This window comes from Puma concolor, chromosome B2, assembly GCF_028749965.1.
Source record: "Puma concolor isolate L17-30 chromosome B2, mPumCon1.1.hap2, whole genome shotgun sequence".
Taxonomy (NCBI): Eukaryota; Metazoa; Chordata; class Mammalia; order Carnivora; family Felidae; genus Puma; species Puma concolor.
Window position 1 is genome coordinate 151,411,405 of NC_141671.1, and position 23,551 is coordinate 151,434,955.

The 23,551-nt window shown below is 57.0% G+C and overlaps 1 protein-coding gene across 5 annotated transcripts in view; it reads right to left on the reverse strand.

Annotated features, from left to right (window-relative positions):
• Window positions 1-23,551, reverse strand: part of RPS6KA2 (ribosomal protein S6 kinase A2) — a 355,983-nt gene that overhangs the window by 62,298 nt on the left and 270,134 nt on the right. For all 5 annotated transcript variants that reach the window (XM_086708304.1, XM_086708305.1, XM_086708307.1 and 2 more), the window contains 5 exons: window positions 12,017-12,097; window positions 9,715-9,794; window positions 7,162-7,268; window positions 4,891-4,928; window positions 1,840-1,982 (listed from right to left, as the gene is read on the reverse strand). In XM_086708304.1, the coding sequence (XP_086564430.1) occupies window positions 1,840-1,982; window positions 4,891-4,928; window positions 7,162-7,268; window positions 9,715-9,794; window positions 12,017-12,097 (449 nt within the window). The remainder of the gene's footprint in view (window positions 1-1,839; window positions 1,983-4,890; window positions 4,929-7,161; window positions 7,269-9,714; window positions 9,795-12,016; window positions 12,098-23,551) is intronic.

Genomic DNA, 23,551 nt, shown 5'->3' on the forward strand with positions numbered 1-23,551 from the left:
CCTCGAGGACCTAACTTCAGACAATTTTGTTCGAGGACAAGGGCCTCCGCCATCCATGCAGGCGTCTTCGTCCGAGTCTGGAGGGCACTTGTGGCCATCAGACGGTCTGGGGGTAGCCCCTCAGTGAGGACGTGCAGGGGATGGGCGGCGACCCCTGCAGTGTGCAGACCGCTCTGGCAGTGCTCCCTTGGTGGTCCTACCTGCCCTTTAACGAAGCCGGTGGAGGGCACCGTATACACACGGCATGCCCTAAGCCAATCTCCTCCCAAGTCCGAGCTCAGACGCGACACCAATGCCACCCTAGACCCATCTCTCTTTGCAAGTGGGAATTTGGAAGTCGCTCCTGGTGCTGCCCAAAGGAAAACAGTCATCGTCACATCTGGCTGCAAGCTGGTTAGCGCTGGGGGCTAAAGGGATCGGTGGGCAGGTCTACACGAGAATGTGGTTTTTAGAACAATTATATGATCTTAATCACTCAAGCTCTTTGAGCCTTCGTTTCCCCTTCTACAAACAGAAAGAATGAGATCTTTCCCACATAACTTAATGACTTTTTGGTTCAGATGGGATGAGAAGGAAGGAAGGCGCCTTGTAAACTCAGTGCCATGAGACCCTGTTATCACGGTGACGCCCCCTCCAGCTTCCTGCCGCCGAGCACAACCGTTCTGGACCCGTTCGCTTCTCCGGCTGTTAGGAGACCCTGACTGTGGAGTCGTTTCAACCCAAATGACCGGATGATCCCACCAACTCAGTGAGAAATGCCCGGAGCCAAGCGCTCCCAGTTCCTGCTGTGTCAATGACGCCAGATGCTGCTGGAACCAGGTCTCCTTGGGAAAAGCAAAGGACCGACGTCCGTGCGATATTCTCCAAACTCCAGAGCTCTCCTAGAGCTTTGGGACGACGAAGGGCAGGGGACCCCGGGAGGAGGTTGAGGGCTGTGAGAGCCCACAGCCGTGTCACCCCCACGGGTCACGGAGCTCCCCGAGCGTGGGCGCTGCTCTCCGTGATGGGGTCCGACGGGGCGGTGCCCAAGTGCCTGTGTTGGGAGACACTCCCAGTGGGTATTCGCAACATGACGGATTTATAGCGGCCACGTGTCAAAGTGCCAAGAGGACCCGGACAGGGTGCCCGGAACCCTGGGCGTCGGACACAGAGGTGAGGCATGTGGTGTGGTGGCCTGGACGCACAGAAGCTGGGCTTGGGACGCACAGGCTGTGCCTCATGCCAGCTGAGAACTCTGGTGTGCACTGAGGGCATGGGAGCACGGAGGGCCCCCAGCGTAGTGCTGTCGGGGAGGACGGCAGAGTGATGGGGCACCAAGAAGGGAGAGGAAGGACCATCTGGGGACAGGACGCCCCAGGCTGGGCGGTGTCTGTGTCTGTGCTGTGTGAACACACGAGCTAAAGAAAAGTCAAGTTTCTAGACGCAGTTGTAAAAATGTCCAACTCCATGTATATCTTGGCTCACGTTAAGTTTTGCGACTAAGTAGAAGGATTTTGTGCGTGACAAATGTCTTTAATACGAAGATCACCGCATCCCTTAAAACCCTCACGCTCAGCCTGTACGACTGTTAAGTACAAGGAAGCTTTGACTCTTAGTACCTGTGGGTCCTCACGTGAACCCAGTTCTGTTTCCTGATGGTGGAATTTGGGATGGGCAGAGAGGGAGGCGGCCAGGAGAGGCAGGGGCAGGAATCTGGTGGCCTCCTCCCCGTCCCCGGGTCGCACAGCCACACTGCTCTTATACATCCCAAACGCTGTTTTCCCTGGTCATTGGCGGGCCTCTGGGCCAACCTGGGGACCGGCCACAAGGGACAGCGACGCGGACGGGGAGGACCCTTACCATGAGCACACCGAAGGACCACCAGTCGGCGCTCTGCGTGTGTCCCCGCCGGTTCACCACCTCGGGTGCCATGTACTCTATGGTCCCGCAGAAGGAGTAAGCTCTCTTATCGTGGTCGATGGCCTCCTTACTCAGCCCGAAATCTAAAAGAGGGACAGCATAGGGCACTGCTTCAGTCTGGGCGGCACTCAGGACCGCGTCTGTGTGGGCTCCTGACCCGCCAGCTCCCCCGTCACGTGGGGGAATTCTGCCCGCACGTGTCACCCCTCCCGCCCGCTCTGTCCCAGCACAGAACCCTCCTTGGATGCAAGCGTCATCGTGCCCCCACACGGTAAGTTACAGTCTTTCAAGAATCTACAAACCCAGGAGTGCCTGCTAAAAGGATGGAGGGATGGCACTTCTTAGGGACCGACAAGCAGGCCTAGGGGCCTGCTAGGCTGGAAGCCGGGGACAGAGAAGCACGTGGCCCCCGGTCCGCTGGGACGGACGGAGGTGGTTAGCTTGAAGGCAAGGGCCGGAAGGGGTTCCAGGCACGGGCCGCTGGGGAAGGCGGTCCCCGGAGCTGAGGCACAAAGGGAAGATGGCATTTGCCGTGGGGTGGGCGGCCACCCCTCCCCCCGACCTCCAGGAAGTCCTCATGAGGGTCTCCCTTCTGGCACAGCGGGCGTGGCCACGCACTTGGTGGGCAAAGGTCGTGGGAACGTGGTTCTCAGGACGGTGGCCCTCGGTTTCAGCGTGTTTGGGAAGAAGGCCACAGTCCGTCATCTCCGTCAGGGCCCGGTGAGGGTGGCGTGAGGTCACAGGCCGGGCAAGGGGGTCACACTACCTACGGGTGGATGTGCTTCCTCCAGCTGAACGACTTGCTTTGCACATTAGCGCCTGGGAGCGGTTGTTTGTAATTTGCGCCTGACCCAAATGGCCAATCATGACACAGGATTAGCCCTGGGTCATGAGTAATAATAATAATAATAATAATAATAGTAACAGAAGCATGATTACTTGATCAGAGAAAGCCCAAACCCTGTAACATCATAGATACATTTGACGTGGGAGCTCAAGGCTATTCGCAAACACTGCACACAAGTGTCACTTCTATATTCTACGTGCAGTTCCGCGTTTGGCAAAGAAAACTTCTGAAGTATTAAGAGAAGCTTAAACCTCCACCAAATGCCCCATAACTCTGATGACAGGACATTACAGGTGCCCTACAGCTGTGCCAGGCAAGGGGGTCTGAAGGTCCGGTTAAACGGACAGTCAGGATCTGGTATAGAAGCTCATGAGAAATTTTAGACCTAACTGTCAACATTAACAAGCATGTAGAAATGTATAATCAATGTTTACTGCCAGGGACTAGATGCACCGTGCCCAGTACTGGCACTGGGTAAAACTCCCCTGTGGGAAAACAGGATGTGGGGACATGTGGCAGCGAGACTGTGTGGGGGCCACGGAGAGGGGAGGGGAGGCCTCGGGGGGAAGGGTTGCGGAGGAGAGGGGGCCTCGGAGGGATAGGGTGTGGAGAAGAGGGGCCTCGGAGGAAGGGGTGTGGAGAAGAGGGGGCTCGGAGGAAGGGGTGTGGAGAAGAGGGGGCTTCGGGGAGGAAGGTGTGCAGAGAAAAGGGGGCCTCGGAGGGGAATGGGTGCGGAGAAGAGGCCTCAGGGAGGAAGGGTTGCAGAGAAGAGGGGGGCTCGGGGAGAAGGGTGCAGAGAAGAGGGGCCTTGGGAGGAGGGGGTGTGGAGAAGAGAGGGCCTCAGGTGGGGAGGGGTGGGGAGAAGAGGGTGCCTTGGGGAGAAGGGGTGAGGAGGAGAGGGGGCCTCAGGGAGGAAGGGTTGTGGAGAAGAGGGGGCCTCGGGGAGAAGGTGTGCGGAGAAGAGTGGGCCTCGGAGGGAAGGGGTGCGGAGAAGACGGGGCCTCAGGGAGGAAGGGTTGCAGAGAAGAGGGGGGCTCGGGGAGAAGGGTGCAGAGAAGAGGGAGCTCGGAGGGATAGGGTGTGGAGAAGAGGGGGCCTCAGAGGAAGGGGTGAGGAGAAGAGGGGATCTGGGGGGGGAAGGTATGCGGAGAAGAGGGGCCTTGGGAGGAGGGGGTGTGGAGAAGAGAGGGCCTCAGGTGGGGAGGGGTGGGGAGAAGAGGGTGCCTTGGGGAGAAGGGGTGAGGAGGAGAGGGGGCCTCAGGGAGGAAGGGTTGTGGAGAGAGGGGGCCTCGGGGAGAAGGGGTGCGGAGAAGAGGGGGCCTCAGAGGGAAGGGGTGAGGAGAAGAGGGGGCCTGGTGGGGGGGGAAGGTATGCAGAGAAGAGGGGTCTTGGGAGGAAGGGGTGTGGAGAAGAGAGGGCCTCAGGTGGGGAGGGGTGGGGAGAAGAGGGTGCCTCGGGGAGAATGGGTGAGGAGGAGAGGGGGCCTCAGGGCGGAAGGGTTGTGGAGAAGAGGGGGCCTCGGGGAGAAGGGGTGCAGAGAAAAGGGGGCCTCAGAGGGAAGGGGTGAGGAGAAGAGCGGTCCTGGTTGGGGGGGGAAGGTATGCAGAGAAGAGGGGTCTTGGGAGGAAGGGGTGTGGAGAAGAGAGGGCCTCAGGTGGGGAGGGGTGGGGAGAAGAGGGTGCCTTGGGGAGAAGGGGTGAGGAGGAGAGGGGGCCTCAGGGAGGAAGGGTTGTGGAGAAGAGGGGGCCTCGGGGAGAAGGTGTGCGGAGAAGAGGGGGCCTCGGAGGGAAGGGGTGAGGAGAAGAGGGGGCCTGGTGGGGGGGGAAGGTATGCGGAGAAGCGGGGTCTTGGGAGGAAGGGGTGTGGAGAAGACGGCTCCAAAACAGCCTGGACTGAGAGTCTGCAGGGAAGGTGCTGGAAGGTCTTTGGTCAGAAGGAGACAGAAACGGAAGGGAACCCGGCAAGCTCGAGAATTTCCAGATGCTGTGTGGACACACACACAGCTCATCCTCATCTGTGAAAACGCCAGCCAAATCAGAGACACACAGCAGCCGATGCGGGCGAAGGGGGACTTTGGGTCCAGGCAGCTCCCCCATTTACCGGGCCAGGGGGAGGTCACCGGGACACCGCTGCCCTTTACAAACCTGTGATCTTAATGTGTCCCTCTTCGTCCAGCAGGATGCTGAAAGAGAGAGGAGAAAGCATGCCTCACGAGCGGCCCAGCCGGGCTGGCGGGCGCGACTTTGGGTGGCAGTCAGCACACGGGCTCGCCTGCGACGCACCGACGTGGGCTTGCACGGTACGGCCTCCCCCGCCAGCAGCTTCTGCCGGGGCACGAGCGGACTCAGATCCACGGTGTTTGGGGTTAACCCGGCAAAAGCTGGGACCCGCAGGTCTGAGACCTTCTTAAGCCCACGGGAAGAGTCGGGAACCCTTCAGACTGTCCTGTGCGGGGAATGTGATTTTCAGGGTCCGGGATCGCCTTGGCCTGTGCAGATCCGGAGCCTCGTGCATTTTTTCTCTGGGTCAGAGGCCCCCTACTTCTTCCCATCGCCCCTCCGTGAGCCCCACCCTGGCTCTCGTGACCACCCCAGGCTCTGGGGAGCCTGTGACACCTTGGGCCCTGGCACCGAGGAGCCCTGGGGCTCGGCAGGCTTCGCCTTGCCATAGGAGCTGGGTCCAAGCTCTTGTCACAGCGGCATCTGACATCTAGAAGCCCTGGGGTGGGGGAGGGGCACTGGCCTTTCCGCGCCTGGCTCTCCCGTGGGAGGGCACTGCTCACCGACCGGCAGAGGGGGAGTCTGGAAGGGCAGACGCAGGCCCGCAGGCACTTGAGGAGGCCCTTCTTCCGGCTGTCAGCCCTCAGGGTCCCCGGGGCTCCTAGCTTTCCATTCTTTCTTTTGCTGTCATTAGATCCTGTTCCATCAGCTCTGGGTGGCAGGGGTACCAGCCCAGACTTAAAGAGACCAGGAACGGGAATGGACAGAAGACACACCGTCCCACTCTAGCACGCGGATGGACCGGAGTGTGGTGAGCCAGGCACAACGCAGGAAACGCCGTGCATTCCACTTACACGGGGGTCGGGGCTGGGGGAGCCTAGAGCAGCCAGATTCACAGGCAGAAAGCAGCAGTGGGGGTGCCAGGGGCAGGAGGGTGGTGAGGGGAGTGAGTGTCTCACGGGGACAGATACTCGGTTTTGCAAGAAGGGAGTTTGGAAGGTGGGTTATGCCACGCAGCCGTGTGAGTGTGCTTTGCGTCACAGGGCTGCACGCTTAAAAACGGTTAAGATGTCGGGGCGCCCGGGGGCTCGGTCAGTTAAGCTTCCGACTTCAACTCAGGTCCCGATCTCACGGCTCGTGAGTTCGAGCCCCGCGTCGGGCTCTGTGCGGGCGGCTCGGAGCCTGGAGCTGCTTTGGGCTCTGTGTCTCCCTCTCTGCCCCTGCCCCGCTCATGCTCTGTACCTCTCTCGCTCTCAAAAAGAAACGGTAAAAAAATTTAAAAGTGAATTTAATTAGTGAAGATGCTAATTTTATATTGTTTTTCTTACCACGATTAAAAACTATGCCCTGAGATTAAAAAAAAGGCCGACTGTTTTAACGGAATCTGAAGGGGAATGGTGCGGCACATAATTAAGAAGACAATTTATCAGGAAAGAAGCGAGTATTTTCATCTCTGCCTTTCAGTTGTGCTTCATCTCTGCCCAGAAAGGAGCAACTTTCAAGATTCATCTCCTACTAATTCCAATTGATGACAAGATCTTTCTTCCACTCTGCTATTAAATATTACTATTTTTAACTGTAACGATCCCTTTGCCCTTTAAAAGAGAGAGAGAACCGGGGTGCACGCCTAATGGGCGCCCAGGGCTCGTACCTTTGAGATCCACTCCTGCTACCGCTCCCTAAGGGAGACGGCTGTAGTTCACAGGACACTGTCCCCTCTGGGGGACACGGAAGACAGGGCCTTTTGTGATTACGGAACCACTTATTTACGCGTGCAGCCGGTGCTGTTCTACTGTGGCTACCTGCTCTAGGTGCTTAAGTCAAAGCCATACACGACCTGAACTTCCCACCGGTGTTGGGCAAATGAACTCTGCATCGTGTGCGGGCACAACGTCACCCGGGCGTGTCCCATAAACGACCGCCACATCTGGTAAAAATGGCTTCGGAGAAGAGCTGTCTTTTCTTAGCTCGCTGTGGATCAGAGTAAAGGCTCTGGAGGAAGGGTGGGACCCCCAGCGTAAGTCGCACCCGTTGGGACACCTTCCCGGGGGCGGACAGGTGGAACCCGCGTGGGAGGCGTCCGCGAGAGGGTGGCCCAAGCCCTCTCTCCGGGGTGCACCCACCAGAGGGCGACGGCCACCGGCGGGGACAGCAAGAAAGGGGGTGCGGAGGGGTGTCCTTCACGCGCTCGCTTACTTCTCGGGCTTCAGGTCCCTGTAGATGATCCCCAGGCCGTGCAGGTGGTCTAACGCCAAGGCCAGCTCAGCCAGGTAGAACTTGACATCCTCCTCAGTGAACATCACCTAGTGAGAAAGTAGGAAAGAGCGGGATTGTTCGGCGCATCCTGTGGCCGGAGTGTTCTGACGGACCCGGCCCTGCGGAGCGCACGCTCAGTTACCTCCGTTCCGGAGGGGATCACAGCTCCCCCCACCGTGCTCTTCGGGCTCTTACGACGGAAAAGTGAGTTCTCTTCATACTTGTGAGGTCAGCGAAGGCGGAAGAGCACTTCCCCGCGAACTTAGCCTGTGAGCGGGGAGCCTGGTTTCCTCCTCCTCCTCGCCCCCGCAGCTCACATGGCTCTGGGGGGTGTTTCTGGGTGTATATTTTGATGTGAGTGGTTCTGCTATGAAACGGCACAGGCGAAGCCGGATGAGGGGCTGCTGAGAACGCACCTCGGGTCTCATCCCCCCCCCCCCGCCCCGGGGTTTACGCAAACCCACTGTCTGCCCAAAGTGAGGCGAGTTCTGCCAAAGGCGACACGCACGTGGGGGAGAGTCGTGGGGGCACCCCGATGCGGGCTAGCCGAGGCATACGCCAGGCCGGGTGCCCAGCAGACTTCAAAGCCATTATCTTGGTGACAGTTCCGTACCTCCGGTCCCGTTAAGGACCAGCGGGCGGCTTTTAAAGTCACCTTACTAGAAAGCCAGATTGTTATCACAAACCACTTTTTTATGTTCACCGTGAGAAACCAATGTCACAGAGACTGCCAGGGCGTATTATTGCTGAATTCCTTCTCTGGATGCAGACAAGGCTCCCTGGTGAGCACAGAATTAGAATAAGGGCAGTTCAGGGAACTGGGTGGTGGATACTTCAGGCTGCCACAGGTACAGGGCATCCATCTCACAGAAGGGACACTTCCCCACGGGGTCGGGACACACATCCCATCGTCCCAGGCAGTGACGTCTGGGGCCATCAATCCTCATCGGCCTTCTGGCCGTTGGAACCACCCGTCGTCGCTCCACGCTCAACGGCTGGGTGTTTCTTTTCTAAACTGGCTACCATATTCCGCGGGCTCACTTTTAGTCAAGTTCTGCCATAGCCATTGGATTCTCTTTAATCTGACTTCTTCTCTCTCTACAACCGTCACGGGTTGTCTGCGTTCTGTGCTCAGAGCACAGCCGTATTTCTCTACTTGTCCAGTTCCTAGGACACATCTCAGCATAGCCCCCAAGTACAAATGACAAGTCGTTTCTGCACAGAAATGAAACACCCCATGGACGCCCGTCCTTGAAGGAAGTCAGTGCAGTGACCAACACGGCAGGACGCTGCCCACTGGCCTCGTTCAAAGACGGAACAGAAAAAAGGCACTTTCCCGTACTGTTTCTGAGAACCTGCCGTGCCCACACTTGGAAATTTTGCCTCGATTCTGAAATAAAGGGTGTCACGGAAGACACACGCTCCCCTAGTGAGGCCATATGGGGCTTTTTGCTGATTATTGTTGCCTTTTGATCAAGAAGCCATCTTCGGAAACACGTGAGCACAAGAGGGACCAGACACCCGCTCCGGGAGGCGCTCTGCAGAGCCCGGATCGGATTCCTCCAGCCCCGGGCCTTCTACGTCTATCGCAAGGAGCCCAATGTATCACTTGTGCATGGTCTGGGGGACCCTTGATGACGGAGGGAGACAGCAGTGCAGGGGGCTCTGGGACCCCCCAGTCCTGCTCTACCGTCTACTGTCCGCGTTGGACGGCCAGGCAGGATGGAAGGGTCTCCTGGTAAAGGAGGGGGAGAAGAGGGGGGCGGGCACTCTGAGCCCACGGTTACAGCCGGGTGAACACCTGCGCTGGGTGAGAGGGCTCGGGAGGTCGGAAGCCCGGTGCTCCCGCCTCCTTCAGCAGAAGGCTGGCTTCCCCCCCGCCATGAAGCACGGAGCTCTTCACGTCAATTAGGGGCCGGGGGGCTCTCGTGTCGCGCGGGGTGGCGTTCTGGACAACTCCCGTGTCGGGACTGTGAGGTCCAGGCTACGCCTTGGGGCCGGGAAGGGGCTGGTGGTCGTGGCGACCCCGTGTGTGCAGATCTGGCACCTCCAGGGTGGGTGGGCAGCGAGGGAGTCGCGTCTCCCTACGACGCAGAGTGAGACCCCGTGAAACAGTCCCTCCCGCCTGTTCCTACGACCCCTTGTTTGCGTCCGTTCCTCACGGGGAGGCGGACAGAGCCACGGACGGACCGACGGACATGCGCAGCCTCGCGGGGCTCCTCGGGGCTGTGCTCTCACGGCCCCTGAAGGACGACAGATGCCGCACGGCACCCCTTGGGCCACCTGTTTAGCACACACAGACACACACGCGTGTGCACACACACACACGACCCCACAGCGAACACGCGCGCGCATGTTGACACTCCCACACGCTCTCCCCCCCACACATACACACTCACACACTCATACCACACAGTCACGCACACACACTGTCACACGCAGCACGCACCCGCCCCTCCCGCGGGCGCCCTCCGCCCTCCCGGCCCCGCGCACCTCTTTGGAGAGCCGGCTGAAGAGGTCCCCTCCTCGCAGGAAGTCCAGTATCAGGTACAGCTTCCCCTCCGTCTGAAAGGCTGTGGGAGGAGGGAGGGTCGGCATCCCGGGCCACACACGGAACATGCCGGAGCCTTCCAGAAGCAGGGCTGGGGTCGGGCGGGGGTCGGGGCAGAGTCTGGGGGAAGGGCCGCAGGAACGAATCTGTCTGTGTCCCTCACTTTCAGGAAGAGCCTGGAGGGTCACCTCTCTGGTCTTTTCTCCTCTCCTTCACTCCCTGCTTCCTTTTTGATCCCAGAGGGGCTGGAACCGGCCTGGAGCCAGTGTCTACAGGCCCAGCCCGCTCCCCCGACCCCCACTGCCAATGCTGGGCTCCGGGCTCACGTGGTTGCAGGAGCAAGCCTCCTCCCCTCCCCGGCTGCACCCTGCATAGCTGCAGGTCAAGGAAGTCTGTCCTCTGCTCCCTTCCTTCGCGGAGGCGTCGGTGACCCGCCGGCTCAGCCGCTGTGCGTCACGGCAATGGGGCTCACGTCCGGGGTTTGCTCACCGTGAACTATAATTTCAGGTCTTGCCCACCGGTCAGCCAGTGTGCCTCGCTCCAGAGGGGGCTGGACGTGCATGTGGGGGTCAAGGGAAACCAATCACCGCTGACCACTGACGGCCAGTTCAACGTTATTGACGACCTACCACCTGGCATCTGTGTTATGTACACAGGAGGTAAGGCTGCGGGGGTCCCGATATCCCTGAGCACTTGAAAGCCTTTTATTTTCTAGAAGTAAACGCCAGAGGCACTACAAATGCCAGGGCTGGAGAGACAGACCTCCTCTAACTAAAGACTCGTCCGAACTGTATAAATCGGAGGCTGGGTTGGATCCTCTCTCCTAGGGCTTGACGGGCAGCAGGAGAGCAAATGTCATTTGATCAACCACAGAGCTGACACGGAAGGTGCGATTAAAATCCCGGTAAGACGCCCGGTGCTTCTTCAGAGAAACGCCCTGGAAACCGGCTGAAACGGCTGCGTGTCAGGGGCAGGGCCAGCCTCCCGCGGGCCCCTGTGGATAGAGGTAGGGGCACCTGCCGGCCAGCCCAGGTGACACGGTGTGACAGACCTAGGGGTACCTGCCGGCCCAAGTGACACGGTGGGACAGAGCTAGGGGCACCTGCCAGCCCAGGTGCAGGACAGACCCAGGGGCACCCACCCAATGGCCCAGGTGATGTTGCGGGACAGACCTAGGGGCACCTGCCAGCCCAGGTGACGCTGTGGGACAGACCCAGGGGCACCTGCCTGCCAGCCAGAGAAGTCTCACTCACCACCGGCTTCCAGCAAGTTCACATCCATATTCACTTGTACTAGCTCTGAAAAGATGGGCCACACACTTTCTACACAAGACTGAAGTGTTTTCTTAGCAATATCGGAAGTTAACAGCGAGGAGGAGCTAGAAGTCTCTGCCCTCCTCCCATCTTTGGACTCGGCTTATGCCTTTGCTTCCTTCTGATTTGTGTAAACGTCTGGGACCACGCCCCACACCCAGCGCCTTCAAAACCGACAAGGTAGGGGTTTCGTTTTGTTTCTTTTTCTCCTGCACTTGACGCATATTAGTTATTTGCTAGGGTCGTAAACGTTAACGCGGTCTGGCATGACTCCAGAGTCGCCCGTTCATTTGTTACTTTTCATTTGAAGACCACACTTCCTGCTTCCCGAGGGGAGAAACGACCAAAAGCAAACTAGGAGGACTCGGCGTGGCAGAGTAGGCACGTGGCCGCAAACATCAAAATTATTCGATTTGGGTCTCATTTCCCTTCCAGAAAATGGAAACGGTAACCTCCTTGAAAGGAAGTTTTGAGGGTCCCATGAGCTACAATCTTTAAGATGCTTGAAACCTAGCCTTCACTTAAAATACGGAAGGTGATGCCATTCTGGTTAAAGAAATTATTGGGTCATACGGCATTTCATTCTAAAACAACACAAAAATAGATCACAGATTCTCCCCAATCTAGGCCAAGAGACTTTTTTTTTTTTTTTTTTTTTTTACTATATCAGCGATGATAATTTAGTAACAAAGTCGAGCCCCCCCCCCACTTTGTCTCCGATTAGAACCGGGCATCCTGCTCCCTCAGAGAGGCAGACCACGGAAGAGATCACGGGACCACAGAGAGGAGGCAGCCCCACGCCACGCAGGCCCTCGACAGGGTGGGGGGGGGGGTTTCTCCTTCTGTCCCAGCACGCGGTTTCATTTTCCCTGGATTTGGGGAAGGTGGCGCCAGGGCCTCTCAAAAGTAGGTTATGTTTGACTCTATTTACCATAATGAAGCTTCACAATGAAAGGGTGATTCACTTCTGCCAAAATGTCTCTTTCCATCTTCGATCGGACTCGGTCCCGAACTGCAAAACAGAAAAACAAAGGCTTTCAAGAGACAAGAACGGCGTTCTAGAGAGCACGTTACCTAACACGTTAGCTACAAACCACTTCCCGCGATGTTCTGTTACAGTTCTCAGGCATATACAGAAGTCGGAATACTAGGATAATGGTCACCCTCAACTCGTCTACCTACAGCCAACAACTGCTCGCGTTCTGGCACACTTGCTTTCCTCCTCTCTCTCTTCACACATACACACATTTTAGCCCAAACTCCGACAATAAATCGCCGACCCCGTGACACTTGACCCCTAGGTGCATGTGCACCAGCACGTCCTAGGAGGAAGGACAGTCTCTTACGTTACCCCCGACACGGCCGTGACCTCTAAGAAGACTAACAATCATGTCCCACTGTCACCTAATATCCAATCCATATTCCACACCCTCCGCCACGTCATTTACAGCTGTTGCTTTTTCCAATCTGGGGTCAAGGTTCACTCATTATATTCGCTTGTTACAATTCTTTATTCTATTTGCTTCTAGAACAGAACGGTCCCACACTTTTTGCCTCGTGTTCGGTGGACATTTCGGTGAGGCCAGGCCAGCTTCTCGTAGCCTCTTCCACATTGTGGGTGTGTCTGATTGTTGCTTAATTGGGGGTTCTAACTCCTTTATTCCTTGCAAACTGAGGTCGGGTCTGGACGCTTTGTAAGATTGAGGCTGAACGTTCCGGGGGGAAATCTCTGCTGGGTGATGCCACGTGTCTCCGATCACAGCGGATGATGTGTGCGCGCTGCGTTGCCCTCACTACGTGATGCTAAACTTGACGATGTGATTAAGGGGGCAAGCCATCAGTGCCCCCACACGTCCCTTTGTACATAGTCAGTGAGCTGCAGGGTGATACTTGGTGTGGAGGGCTCTGTGGGCTCCCACGACTCCTTCAGCCGAGAGCGTTAGCATTCGTACGGGATTCTTGCTTGCATCATTTAGGGTCACAAAATGGCGATCTTCCCATTCCTGTTGGAACTGGAAATCAAGAGAAAGACTGCTTCTCTCTGCCCTTGAGGATAATCACACACTAGGGATTCTTAAAAAAATTAGTGCGTTTTAACCAGTTTCAGTATTATTCTTTTCTGGTGCTGACACTGTCCAAAGCGTAGCCATCTGGGAATACAGATGGAATTCGTTTTGAGGCAAAAAGAAGCAAGCCGAAAGAGATCACCACTTGAGAATAAGAATAACCCCACGATTCCCACGAGCAAACCGATACACCAAGGGCGGTGACCTTGCACCACCCCCTGTGAGCAGAGGGAGGAAATTTCCTCAAACGTTCCTAAGTGTGAGGAGTACAGGTGTTGCGTTACCGGACCAGGCGTTTAATCCTTCCACAATTTGGCCCAGTGACGTGTCCTGTTAAAGGTTTATTTAAGGAGTGCGTCGCCAAGGACGGCCGTAATAAACGACGCCGAACGTGGGCAAGCACTGGCAAGGAGGCTGCAAGGACATGAACCCTGGGCGGAAGCGGGGGGGGGGGGGGGGGGGGGCTGTACCACGGTGCGGCCTCGGTGCGAAACAAACCGTGCGCTCCTCAAAGAGTTAAACACAGACCTGCTCCGCGACCCGGCCGTGCCACCCCTAGGTATAGGTCCCACAGAACTGAAGCCAGGAACTCGGGTCCCAGCGCACCCACGTGCACAGCGGCATGACTCACAGCGGCCAAAAGGTGGCAGCCCAAGGGTCCGCCAACGGATGGGCAGACAAATGCGACGGGGTCTATCCGCACGGCGCTCTTCCGCCTTAAAAAGTAATAAAATGCCGACACACGCGTTAGCACGGACGAACCCCGAGAACGTTATCCTCAGTGAAACAAGCCAGGCCCCAAAGAACAAATACTCTATGACTCTGTTTCTACGAGGTCCCTTCAGCAGTCAAATTCCTGGAGACAGAAAGGAGCCGGGTGGCAGCTAGGGGTGGGGGAGGGGGAGGGGGACAGAGTCGCTGTTCGGGATGATGACAAAGTTCTGGTACAGACAGTGGTGACAGTTATGTAACACTGTGAATGGGTTTTTTTTTTTTAAATGTTTATTTATTTATGAGAGACAGAGAGAGAGTGAGAGCGTGGGGAGGGGCAGAGAGAGAGAGGGAGACACAGAGTCCGAAGCGGGCTCCAGGCTCCGAGCCGTCGGCACAGAGCCCGACGCGGGGCTCGAACCCCCGGAACGGTGAGATCGTGACCTGAGCTGCCCGGGCGCCCCCTGTGAATGGATTTAATGCCACTTGCAAATGGTTAAATGGTCAGCATGACGTTATGCCCACCTTATCAGAATTACAGAAACAAAAAGTCCTGTGTCACTGCTGGTCCCAGGACAGCCGCCTGCCCTCTGCTCTAACGCTGGCTTCACTCTCCTCCAGTACTCGGGCTCTCTGGAGTCCACCTCGGCTCTGGGGCCGCGACTGCACGCTCCTTGCCCGCCTGCTGGGGAGCAGTGGCCGCTGAGCACGCGTCCTGGCTCTGTCACCGGGAGGCGGCGCCGCTCTCCACGCACTCTCCTCGCAGGGACGGTAACAGAACCTGCCTCACGGGGCTGTCCCGGGGACAAGGACGTAGCACGCGGGTTCCTGGCCGCACACACCGAGCTGGGCTCATTTGTGGGGTGGGCTGCACACCCCCGGGGCTTCCTCGGCTACTCCTCCTCCGTTCCACTGCTGCTGTTCCCGTCCCAATGCCAGACCCCGGTGACCGCGGTGGCTGCGGGTGACCCAGAAGGGCCGCGCGTTGGCAGAGAGGGCCGCGGGCAGGGCTGCGGGTCTCCCAGTGGCACCTGCACAGCCCAGCCTTCTCTGTGCCCCCACGGCCCCGAGCCCCCAGCATCAAAGCCCTGCTGGGGTCTGGCTCGTCATCGTCTGCACCCCAGTGATGCACAGCGGGTCCTCTTCTGGCTGTACCAGAGGAGCAGGGCCTCTCTGCTGCGAGGCCCCCGGGGAGCGCATCGTCCAGCCCTGGGTTTACGGGAGAGCAGGCGAGGCTCGTTGGAGAGAAGTGGTGCCCGGAGCAGGGCCGGTGGGCACAGATTCCAGCAGAGCAGAGAACACAGACCCTGGGGAGGACAAAGGAGAAACTGAGTCTTGAGCCAGAGCCGTGAGTGCAAACTGCCACCCCGGAGACTCGAGCGGAGCACAGCGCCCCGAGTCGAAAACAGTCGCTGGGCATTTCTAGTTCATGCGGATTTTTATCGCTGGCTCTGGTTTTGTCTCCGGAGCGGAGAGCCTCAAGTTCAAGATTCCCTCTGGCTCTTTGATGGCAGTCATTGCGTGCAAACCTTTCCAGGAGGTCGTGTTGCCGAATTTAGTCTTGTTTTTCCTGTTTATCATTTGTGCGTCACTATGTCGTGACCCAGGCTTTGGTCAGTGTAGCTTCTCTTTTCTCCATAAACAGAAAGCCGGCCACGCGCGGCACGTCTGGTGGAGGGGCTGAGGGCAGAGCCTGGGCCCCTCGTCGGGGGAGCAGATCGTGAGCCCGGGACGGGACCGGTCCTCCCGGCTCCTTGCAAACGGGACAACTGAGTGGTGGGGGCACAGTCCTCCCACCTGACCTCGAATTTCTCTCCGCCGAGCTCCGTCCTCCCGTCCAGTCCCTGTCCTGTTTGTCGGTCTTCTCTGTGCAGCACAAGGAAGGCAGAGCCGTCTCTGCCCCCAGCGAGTTAGAGTCTGGGAGCCGTGCTGTGGGGACGGCAGCGTGGGAGCCCCGGAGGGCCGGCGGGGTCCGGGGGAGCGGGAGGGACACTCCAGGGAGGGTTCCAGATGCTCGATACAAGCCCAGCATCAGCTGCAGGCACGTCGTGAGAATGAGGGTGGGGCCTGGGACCGTCCCTTCTGGTGCCGTTAGAAACCTTCCCAAGCAACCCGCTGTGTGGACCCAAGTGCGCCACTGCAGCCCAGGCCCGGGCTGCCTCCTGGAGGCAGGGGAGGGGGGCCCTTCGTGTCCACAGAGCAGGCCAGCCTTGGTCCCCCAAAATGTGGCCTCTTCTGGGAAAAGTCCCGGTTCCGTCCCCAGTACCCGCAGCCCCCCGCCCCGCGACGAGACCCGGAGAAGCAGAGCAGCCAAGAAACGGGGACACCGTGTCCCCACACCCACCCAGCCATCTCCCTGCAAAGCTCGGTCAAGAGCATCTGAGAATCCGGTAAGTGGGACTGACACGACTATCATCGTGTCAGATGTGCTTGCAGTGAAGGGAGCTGCTGGGCCACACGACGGACGGAGTGCTCGTAACGGCCGTGCTGGTGAAGACAACAGAGAAGATCTTACATGCAAATTTCCAAGGAACTGTTAAGTTACAGCTGGAAAAAAAAATTTATATATATATAAATATATATATATATATTTCCTCCCTGCCTTTCACACAAAAATAAATCCCAGATCTATTAAGAAGTGTCTAAGAAAAAGATCAATCCACAGAAATGATGACAAGGAAAAATGTGCACCCTTGTCCAGGTGGGAATCTGTAACAAAGGCAATGGAGAAGTGACGCAGGACAACCCGCCGTCCCAGACATGGCAAAGTTAAAAGGCCGAGCCAACACGTGGAGGTTGCGTGAGGCAGAGAGAGGGGCCGGGGGCCTCAAGAGACCCAGCACCCCGAGTGAGCGTCATGGCACTCACGTCAGCTGGGGGGACGTGTCCGCAAACGCGTGCTGTGAGAGTGGCCCCCGCTGTGAGAGTGTGAGAGGTGTGGACGGGGCCTTCCCAGGTGGCGGGACACAGGGGACGGCTGTGTTCACGTGGGACACGGCCTTCACGGTGCCGGGGCTGCGTCACCGACTGTTTCCGGGGACTCGTGTGGCCGAGCTAACAAGACGTGGAGGGGCAGCTGGCACACAGGGCCCCTTGGCTGCGAGCCAAGAGGGAGCCGGGGTCCCGAGCGGCCGGGACGGTCTCCAGGTCTGCGGATTCTGCCGAGCGGGGCTCACCGTCCGCCCTCGCCGATGCCTCCCCCTGCCCGGCTGGCTCGGGCCGGATCCAGGGATGGCGGGAAAGGCCTGGACCGGCGACTCTGCCACTCGGCGGGCGGCCACGGAGTGTCCTTGCACGAGAAAGACACAGGCATAAAGGCAGACGCATCCCCATCAAGCAAGGGGACGGCGGAGGATGCCCAGGGTTTGATTCCCGAGACCCGGGTGCATAACGAAGAGGGATGCTTCCCCCACGCCTGCATTGTGACGCGTCACTGAGTCACAGGACGCGGGACAGATGTGGGAAACGCCAGCAGCCGCCGCGCTGGGCGCCTCTAGGCTGGCGCAAAACCTGGGGTCGGGCCACACTATCGCCCCGGGATATTTGTTCTCTGGTAGCTGACAGGTGAGGCTGGAACTGAGCGGGGCTACGACGGATGTAAAGGGAAAAAATGTTCTAAGCTGTTGTGAGATTCAACAATACACCGTAGATAGTCGGGGATAAATTGCCGTCTTTCTGTGTCCCACCGACCCTGTATTTGTGGTTGTCCTGTCACGAGGTGGATTAGGGTGACGTGCTTTTCACGACTGGCTTTGCTCCCGGGCTGCCAGCTGTGACCTTCACGCGTCCTGCAGCCGTCACGGCCCCTGGCTGCCCCGGCACTGAGATGAAAGTGGAGAAGTGTGTTAATTCACGCCAAAGAGCAGGATCTCCCTCCCAGGAAAGCGGGGGAGGAAGCACACTGCGGGGTCGCCCTGGTGGACGCCACTCACAGCACAAAACGGGAGCTACTTTCTGGAAAGCTGTGCTTTTGGCGGGGGAGGGATCGGGCTGACAGCGTCGGGACGTCCAAACCCCACACCCCTTTAGACAAGCGTAGATGTCTACACCCGCTCCTCAGTGCTCCCGAGGAATCTGAAGCTCAGCACACTCCAACCCGTTAATGTTTTTACTCAACCACTTGGCCCGTTCTGGTTTTAGGAGACAAACGTTGGCTAACGCCCCTCTCAGGCAGGAGCGACAGAAAATCTCAAGACCCACGGTCCTTTGAGCGCGAAACCAGAACGCGGGGCCCGTTTCTGCCGGCCAGCACCCCATCCCTCCTACGAGTCAGCAGAACTCTCTGAGAAACGGCCAGTGTAGTCTGAGGCGGCCAGGTGGAAGGGTCCGCCTCGGACTCGAATCCGCGCGCCCGTGGGCGGTGAGCTCAGGCTCGGCCGGGCACAGTGACCACGGCTCACCGCTCCCCTCCGCTGCCCGCAGAAGCCTACTGGGTCTGAAATTATACCCCAAGCAGGCTCCTGGACGCGGGCAAAAAATCCGTCCTCACACAAGACCTGTTGGCCTTCGAAGGTCAGATTCATAGCAAAAAAGTGGCCTCACGTGAGAAGCTGTGTCGGTAAATGTGGCACAACTTTAGTCCGGAGGAAAAAGGAAGAAAACCACAAATAATAAAAGTTAAAAACGTAACCACCTTAACTACCATATGTGGCCTAACCCTCCAGGATTTGTCTGTTTCTCTATACGGATTATGTATTTGTTTATTATTATTTTTTAAATATAATTTATTGCCAAGTTAGCTAACATACAGCGTATACAGTGTGCTCTTGGTTTCGGGGGTAGATTCCCATGATTCATCGCTCCCAGTGCTCATCCCAACAAGTGCCCTCCTCAACGCCCACCACCCACTGTCCCCTCCCCCCCACCCCCCAACCACCTTCAGTTTGTTCTCCGGATTTAAGAGTCTCTGATGGTTTGCCTCCCTCCCCCTCTGTTTGAAACTATTCTTTTCCCCCCGTCCCCTCCCCCATCGTCTTCTGTTAAGTTTCTCAAATTCCACATATGAGTGAAAACATGTGGTATCTGTCTTTCTCTGCCTGACTTATTTCACTCAGCCTAATACCCTCCAGTTCCATCCACATTGTTGCACATGGCAGGATTTCGTTCTTCCTCATTGCCAAGTAGTATTCCATTGTGTATATAAACCACAACTTCTTTATCCATTCGTCAGCTGATGGACATTTAGGCTCTTTCCATCATTTGGCGATTGTTGAAAGCGCTGCTATAAACATAGGGGTACATGTGCCCTTACAAATCAGCACGCCTATATCCCTTGGGTAAATTCCTAGTAGTGCAATTGCTGGGTCGTAGGGTGGTTCTATCTTTAATTTTTTGAGGACCCTCCACACTGTTTCCAGACTGGTTACACCAGTGTGCATTCCCACCAGCAGTGCAAGAGGGTTCCGTTTCTCCACATCCTCACCAGCATCTGTAGTTTCCTGATTTGTTCGTTTTAGCCACTCTGACTGGTGTGAGGTGATATCTCGTCGTGGCTTTGATTTGTATTTCCCTGATGATGAGTGACGTTGAGCAGTTTTTCATGCCTCGGCTGGCCATCTGGATGTCTTCTTTGGAGAAGTGTCTATTCATGTCTTCTGCCCATTTCTTCACTGGATCATTTGTTTTACGGGTGTTGAGTTTGGTAAGTTCTTTACAGATTTTGGATGCTAGCCCTTTATTATACCAGATTATTTACAGAGAGTGACACGGTTACATAACTAATTTCTTGGCCAGAGAATCTTTCTGTGGATGAATCTCCAGCCTGTTTCTCTCCCGCGTACACACGGCACAAGCATTAAAGACGACAAGGGGAGACAGGAATCCATTCCCTACTTTCTACATATCTACAATGCAAGAAACACAGTCGTGGTAGAAACAAACGGATAAAGGACCCCTCAGGGTTTTCATTTGTAGGCAGGCACTGTAGACCAAGAAGCCGGGTGCCTGTTGCTGACGGGTGATATTTACCTGAGGTCCAAGGCGCCTCCAGGAGGCTGGAGAAAGACAGGGAGGCTTCTGTCCCTGACCATGTACCGGGAAAATAACCCCGAATAGTGAATGCCCGAAGGACAATTAGTGGGATGGGCTGGGTCCCCAGTGCCCGTTATCACGGGACAGGCACAGGCTCGTGACTCCACAGCGTCCAACTCGGGGGACGGCAGGAAGTGGCTTCGCTACTCTGTGCCTCAGTGTCCTCACCTGTACAATGAGGACAATAACACCAGGAGGGGCACTTGGAACATGTGCTCGCGATTTGCTTTATTCTCCTCCCCCACCCAGAATTTGCAAGCATCCAAATGTGAACCAAATGACTGTGATGAATTTGCCTGGAAACAAAATCTGTGCAAACACAGCGTTCACTGAAGCTCGGTTTCTGAGCAAATCGGTGTTGTCAGTTTTTTAAAATTTTATTTATTTTCGAGAGAGAATGCAAGTGCGGGAGGGGCGGAGAGAGGGAGACAGAGGATCCAAAGCGGGTTCCATGTCAACAGCAGTGAACCCGACGCGGGGCTTGAACTCATGATCCGTGAGATCGTGACCCGAGCCGAAATCAAGAGTCAGACGTTTAATCGACTGAACCACCCAGGCGCCTCAACAAGTCAGCGTTTTTAAATCAAGCCCAGACGTGTAAGAGAAGAGGGGATAAACACAACAGTGCTGAAGAGGGCATTCTGAGGTTTGAGGCCCCCCGGGCTGAGTCGGGCTGGGCGCTGGTTCAAACACCGAAATCAGTACGAATGGAAGCCGTGCGTTTCTATCCCGGACACCACACACTCCGTGCTCCCCGAGCACCTGCTGAGTGATGTGATCAGGGCTCTACCTCTTAAAGGAAGGGCGGAGGATTAGCAGAAACGGCCTGGCCGGGCCATCCGACAAGCTCAGAAGGCGGCCAGGCCCACGTCCTCTGACCCCACGGCCGGCGGCCACGGGCCCCCACCCACTGCTGCCAACGGACACGTGTGAAGTAACCGTGACTGCCCAGGACTTACGCAACTGGCCGAACAAAGAGATTTTGCCGGAAGGATATATTCTTTTCCCCTTAGCATCGCTAGGACAGAGTAAGGACTCATTTCCTTCAGAGCAGGGAACGTGTACGGCCCTTGGGCTTAGAAAGCGGACTTCCAGGGAAGACGGTTGAAAAATTAATTAGGCATGAAAACACAGGGGAAGTCCTACGGGCAACCTGTCGTGGCAAAGACACCTTTCACCCAAGCAGCGTCCGCACGTCGTGGAGGGCGGCCCGGTGAAAGGAGAGCGCCACACGGGGGGCCCGGCTGCGCTGCGTCTGGGCCTCTCCGCGGGGACCCGTCCTTCCGGGCAGTGAACGTGGCGGCGGCTGCAGGAAGGCGGAATCCTTTCCAAGCAGAGGGCAACTAGCGTCCAGCCTTCCTCCTCGCTCCCCCCCCGCCCAGTGAGACCCACCCAACCCTGGACGGGACAGTCCTAACCCGTCTCCAGTTCTCGCGGAGGAAAGGGCCCGAGCCGGAGGCAGCTGGCGCGGAGCCTGCGGGTTTCACGCTCACGTCCACAGCGCTACGAGGCAGGGGCTCTTACCGACATCGCCCCGCTTTAAGTAAGACAACGGGAGGCCGGGAGAGGCTCCCCCAGGCGACACGGCCGACGGCGGTGGAGCAGGACGAGCCCCAGGGCCCAGGTTTGTGCTCCCCACCACACTGTATCCGGGGCCTCTCACCCGGGGGTGACGAATTCTCGTGTTCACACCCACCCAGACCCAGCAACTCAGAGCCCCGGGGGTGGCCCCAGGCAGCAGCCTCTTGGGAAAGTCCCGCAGGCCAGTGCAGCCTGTAGCCACGCTGGGGAAGCCCTGTTACTAAGGTGGGGGACCGTCCCCGCGGGCAGACTCACTTAGGGCATGGAGACCAGGCCGCCTTTATTCCTGGTGTCAGGCTTGGGACGGTGCCTACAGCCGTCTGAGCCCCACTCCCAAGGCGTCAGCCTTTGGGTTTACGATGTGTGGAAGACCGTCTATAACACTGTTACCGTAAGAACTCAGTGAATAATTGAGTGATGAGCACAGAGTTACGAAAGAAGCCCGACATTTGCAAAGGGTCCTGAAGCAACCAGGAGGCAAGCGCCCTGCACCCCGCACCCTCCGTCCCGCATCCTGCACCCCGTGCCCTGCACCCTGCACCCCACGCCCGTGAGGTGGGGGGAATGTGCTGGGAAGACCAGACGGGGCCGGGGTGGGGGTGCTGCCAGCCCCCACAGCCTCAGCTACGGAGCAGCTGACATTTCCCTACAAGCAATGTGTCACCTCGTCAAAGAAAGGGGTGCGGGCGCCCCACAACTCCTCAGTTATTTAAAGATTAACTAGAGCTGTCAGAGACTATTATCCTTACGTCGGGTGGTTTGGCATTCTGCCCACACCGGTTCTCTCCTGTGCACACGTGACAGTCATCCATGGCTCGGAGAAGCAATCTGCAGCTTTGCAAAGACTTCTGCACATCCTCCGCCCCCTTTTCACGGTTCCCTTCTCCAAATGGTTTCACCGTTCAAACTCCTTGCATTGTCTGCACCTTCTTCGGGTGTCGTAGGCGAGCGGGAGCGTCACTGCCACAGTGCATTCCTGGCCCCTCTGGCACATTCCGCAGACTTACTAATCAGCCTGCAAACTGGTGCCGACACCAAGGTGGAGAGTGTCTGAAGAACTCGGGCTAACGGGATGCAGGGGGGTCGGAGCTCCAGCAAATTTAAACAATCCTCTGAGGGGCGCCTGGGTGGCGCAGTCGGTTAAGCGTCCGACTTCGGCCAGGTCACGATCTCGCGGTCCGGGAGTTCGAGCCCCGCGTCGGGCTCTGGGCTGATGGCTCAGAGCCTGGAGCCTGTTTCCGATTCTGTGTCTCCCTGTGTCTCCCTCTCTCTCTGCCCCTCCCCCGTTCATGCTCTGTGTCTCTCTCTGTCCCCAAAATAAATAAACGTTGAAAAAAAAAAAAATTAAAAAAAAAATAAATAAATAAACAATCCTCTGAGCCAAGCCCCTCCTTCCGTGAGCCAGGAGGCGGGGAGGTTCGGAGAAGGCAAGGGTCCTTCCCGAGGCGAAGCCTGGTTAGGGGCGCGGAGACACCTGGCCTCCTGCCCGCACGTAACGAGTGTTCCTGGGATGGGGTGCCCCTCGCGTGAAACACTGCTTTTTGATCTTTTCATTTTCTCTTCAGAAAACAAATCCCCATTGCATTTCTGGAAAGAAAAAGTCTGTTCTGTACTGATGGACCGTTATGAAAAGCTGAAACAGTAAAGGACGTCAAACAATGTCTGGTTCGAGAGGCAGGTTTTAAAGGAGCAAAGGACATGGGAAAGTTTTCTACCCTTTTATGCCGATGAGGCTCGTTCTCACCATGTAAACATGACTTTGTGTAGTCAACCACGTTGTCCTGGAATATTTTGCAAATAACGTTACGTGATAAAAGTCACATGTGTTTCATTTTCGTTGAAAACTTGAAATATAGACGATAGGGAAGAAAATACAGGCTACCAGGAATCCCGTAACCGTGTTCATTTTGGCGTATTTCCCACCAGCGTGACACAGATTTCCTATTTGCTTGTACATGCACGTACCTGTGCTGATGGAGATATCCACGCATGTCACAATACTGTGATGTGTGGACACGCTTTGTATCCCATCTAGTCCTTGTAACACCGTGCCCGGGGCGCTTTCTCAAGGACACTGG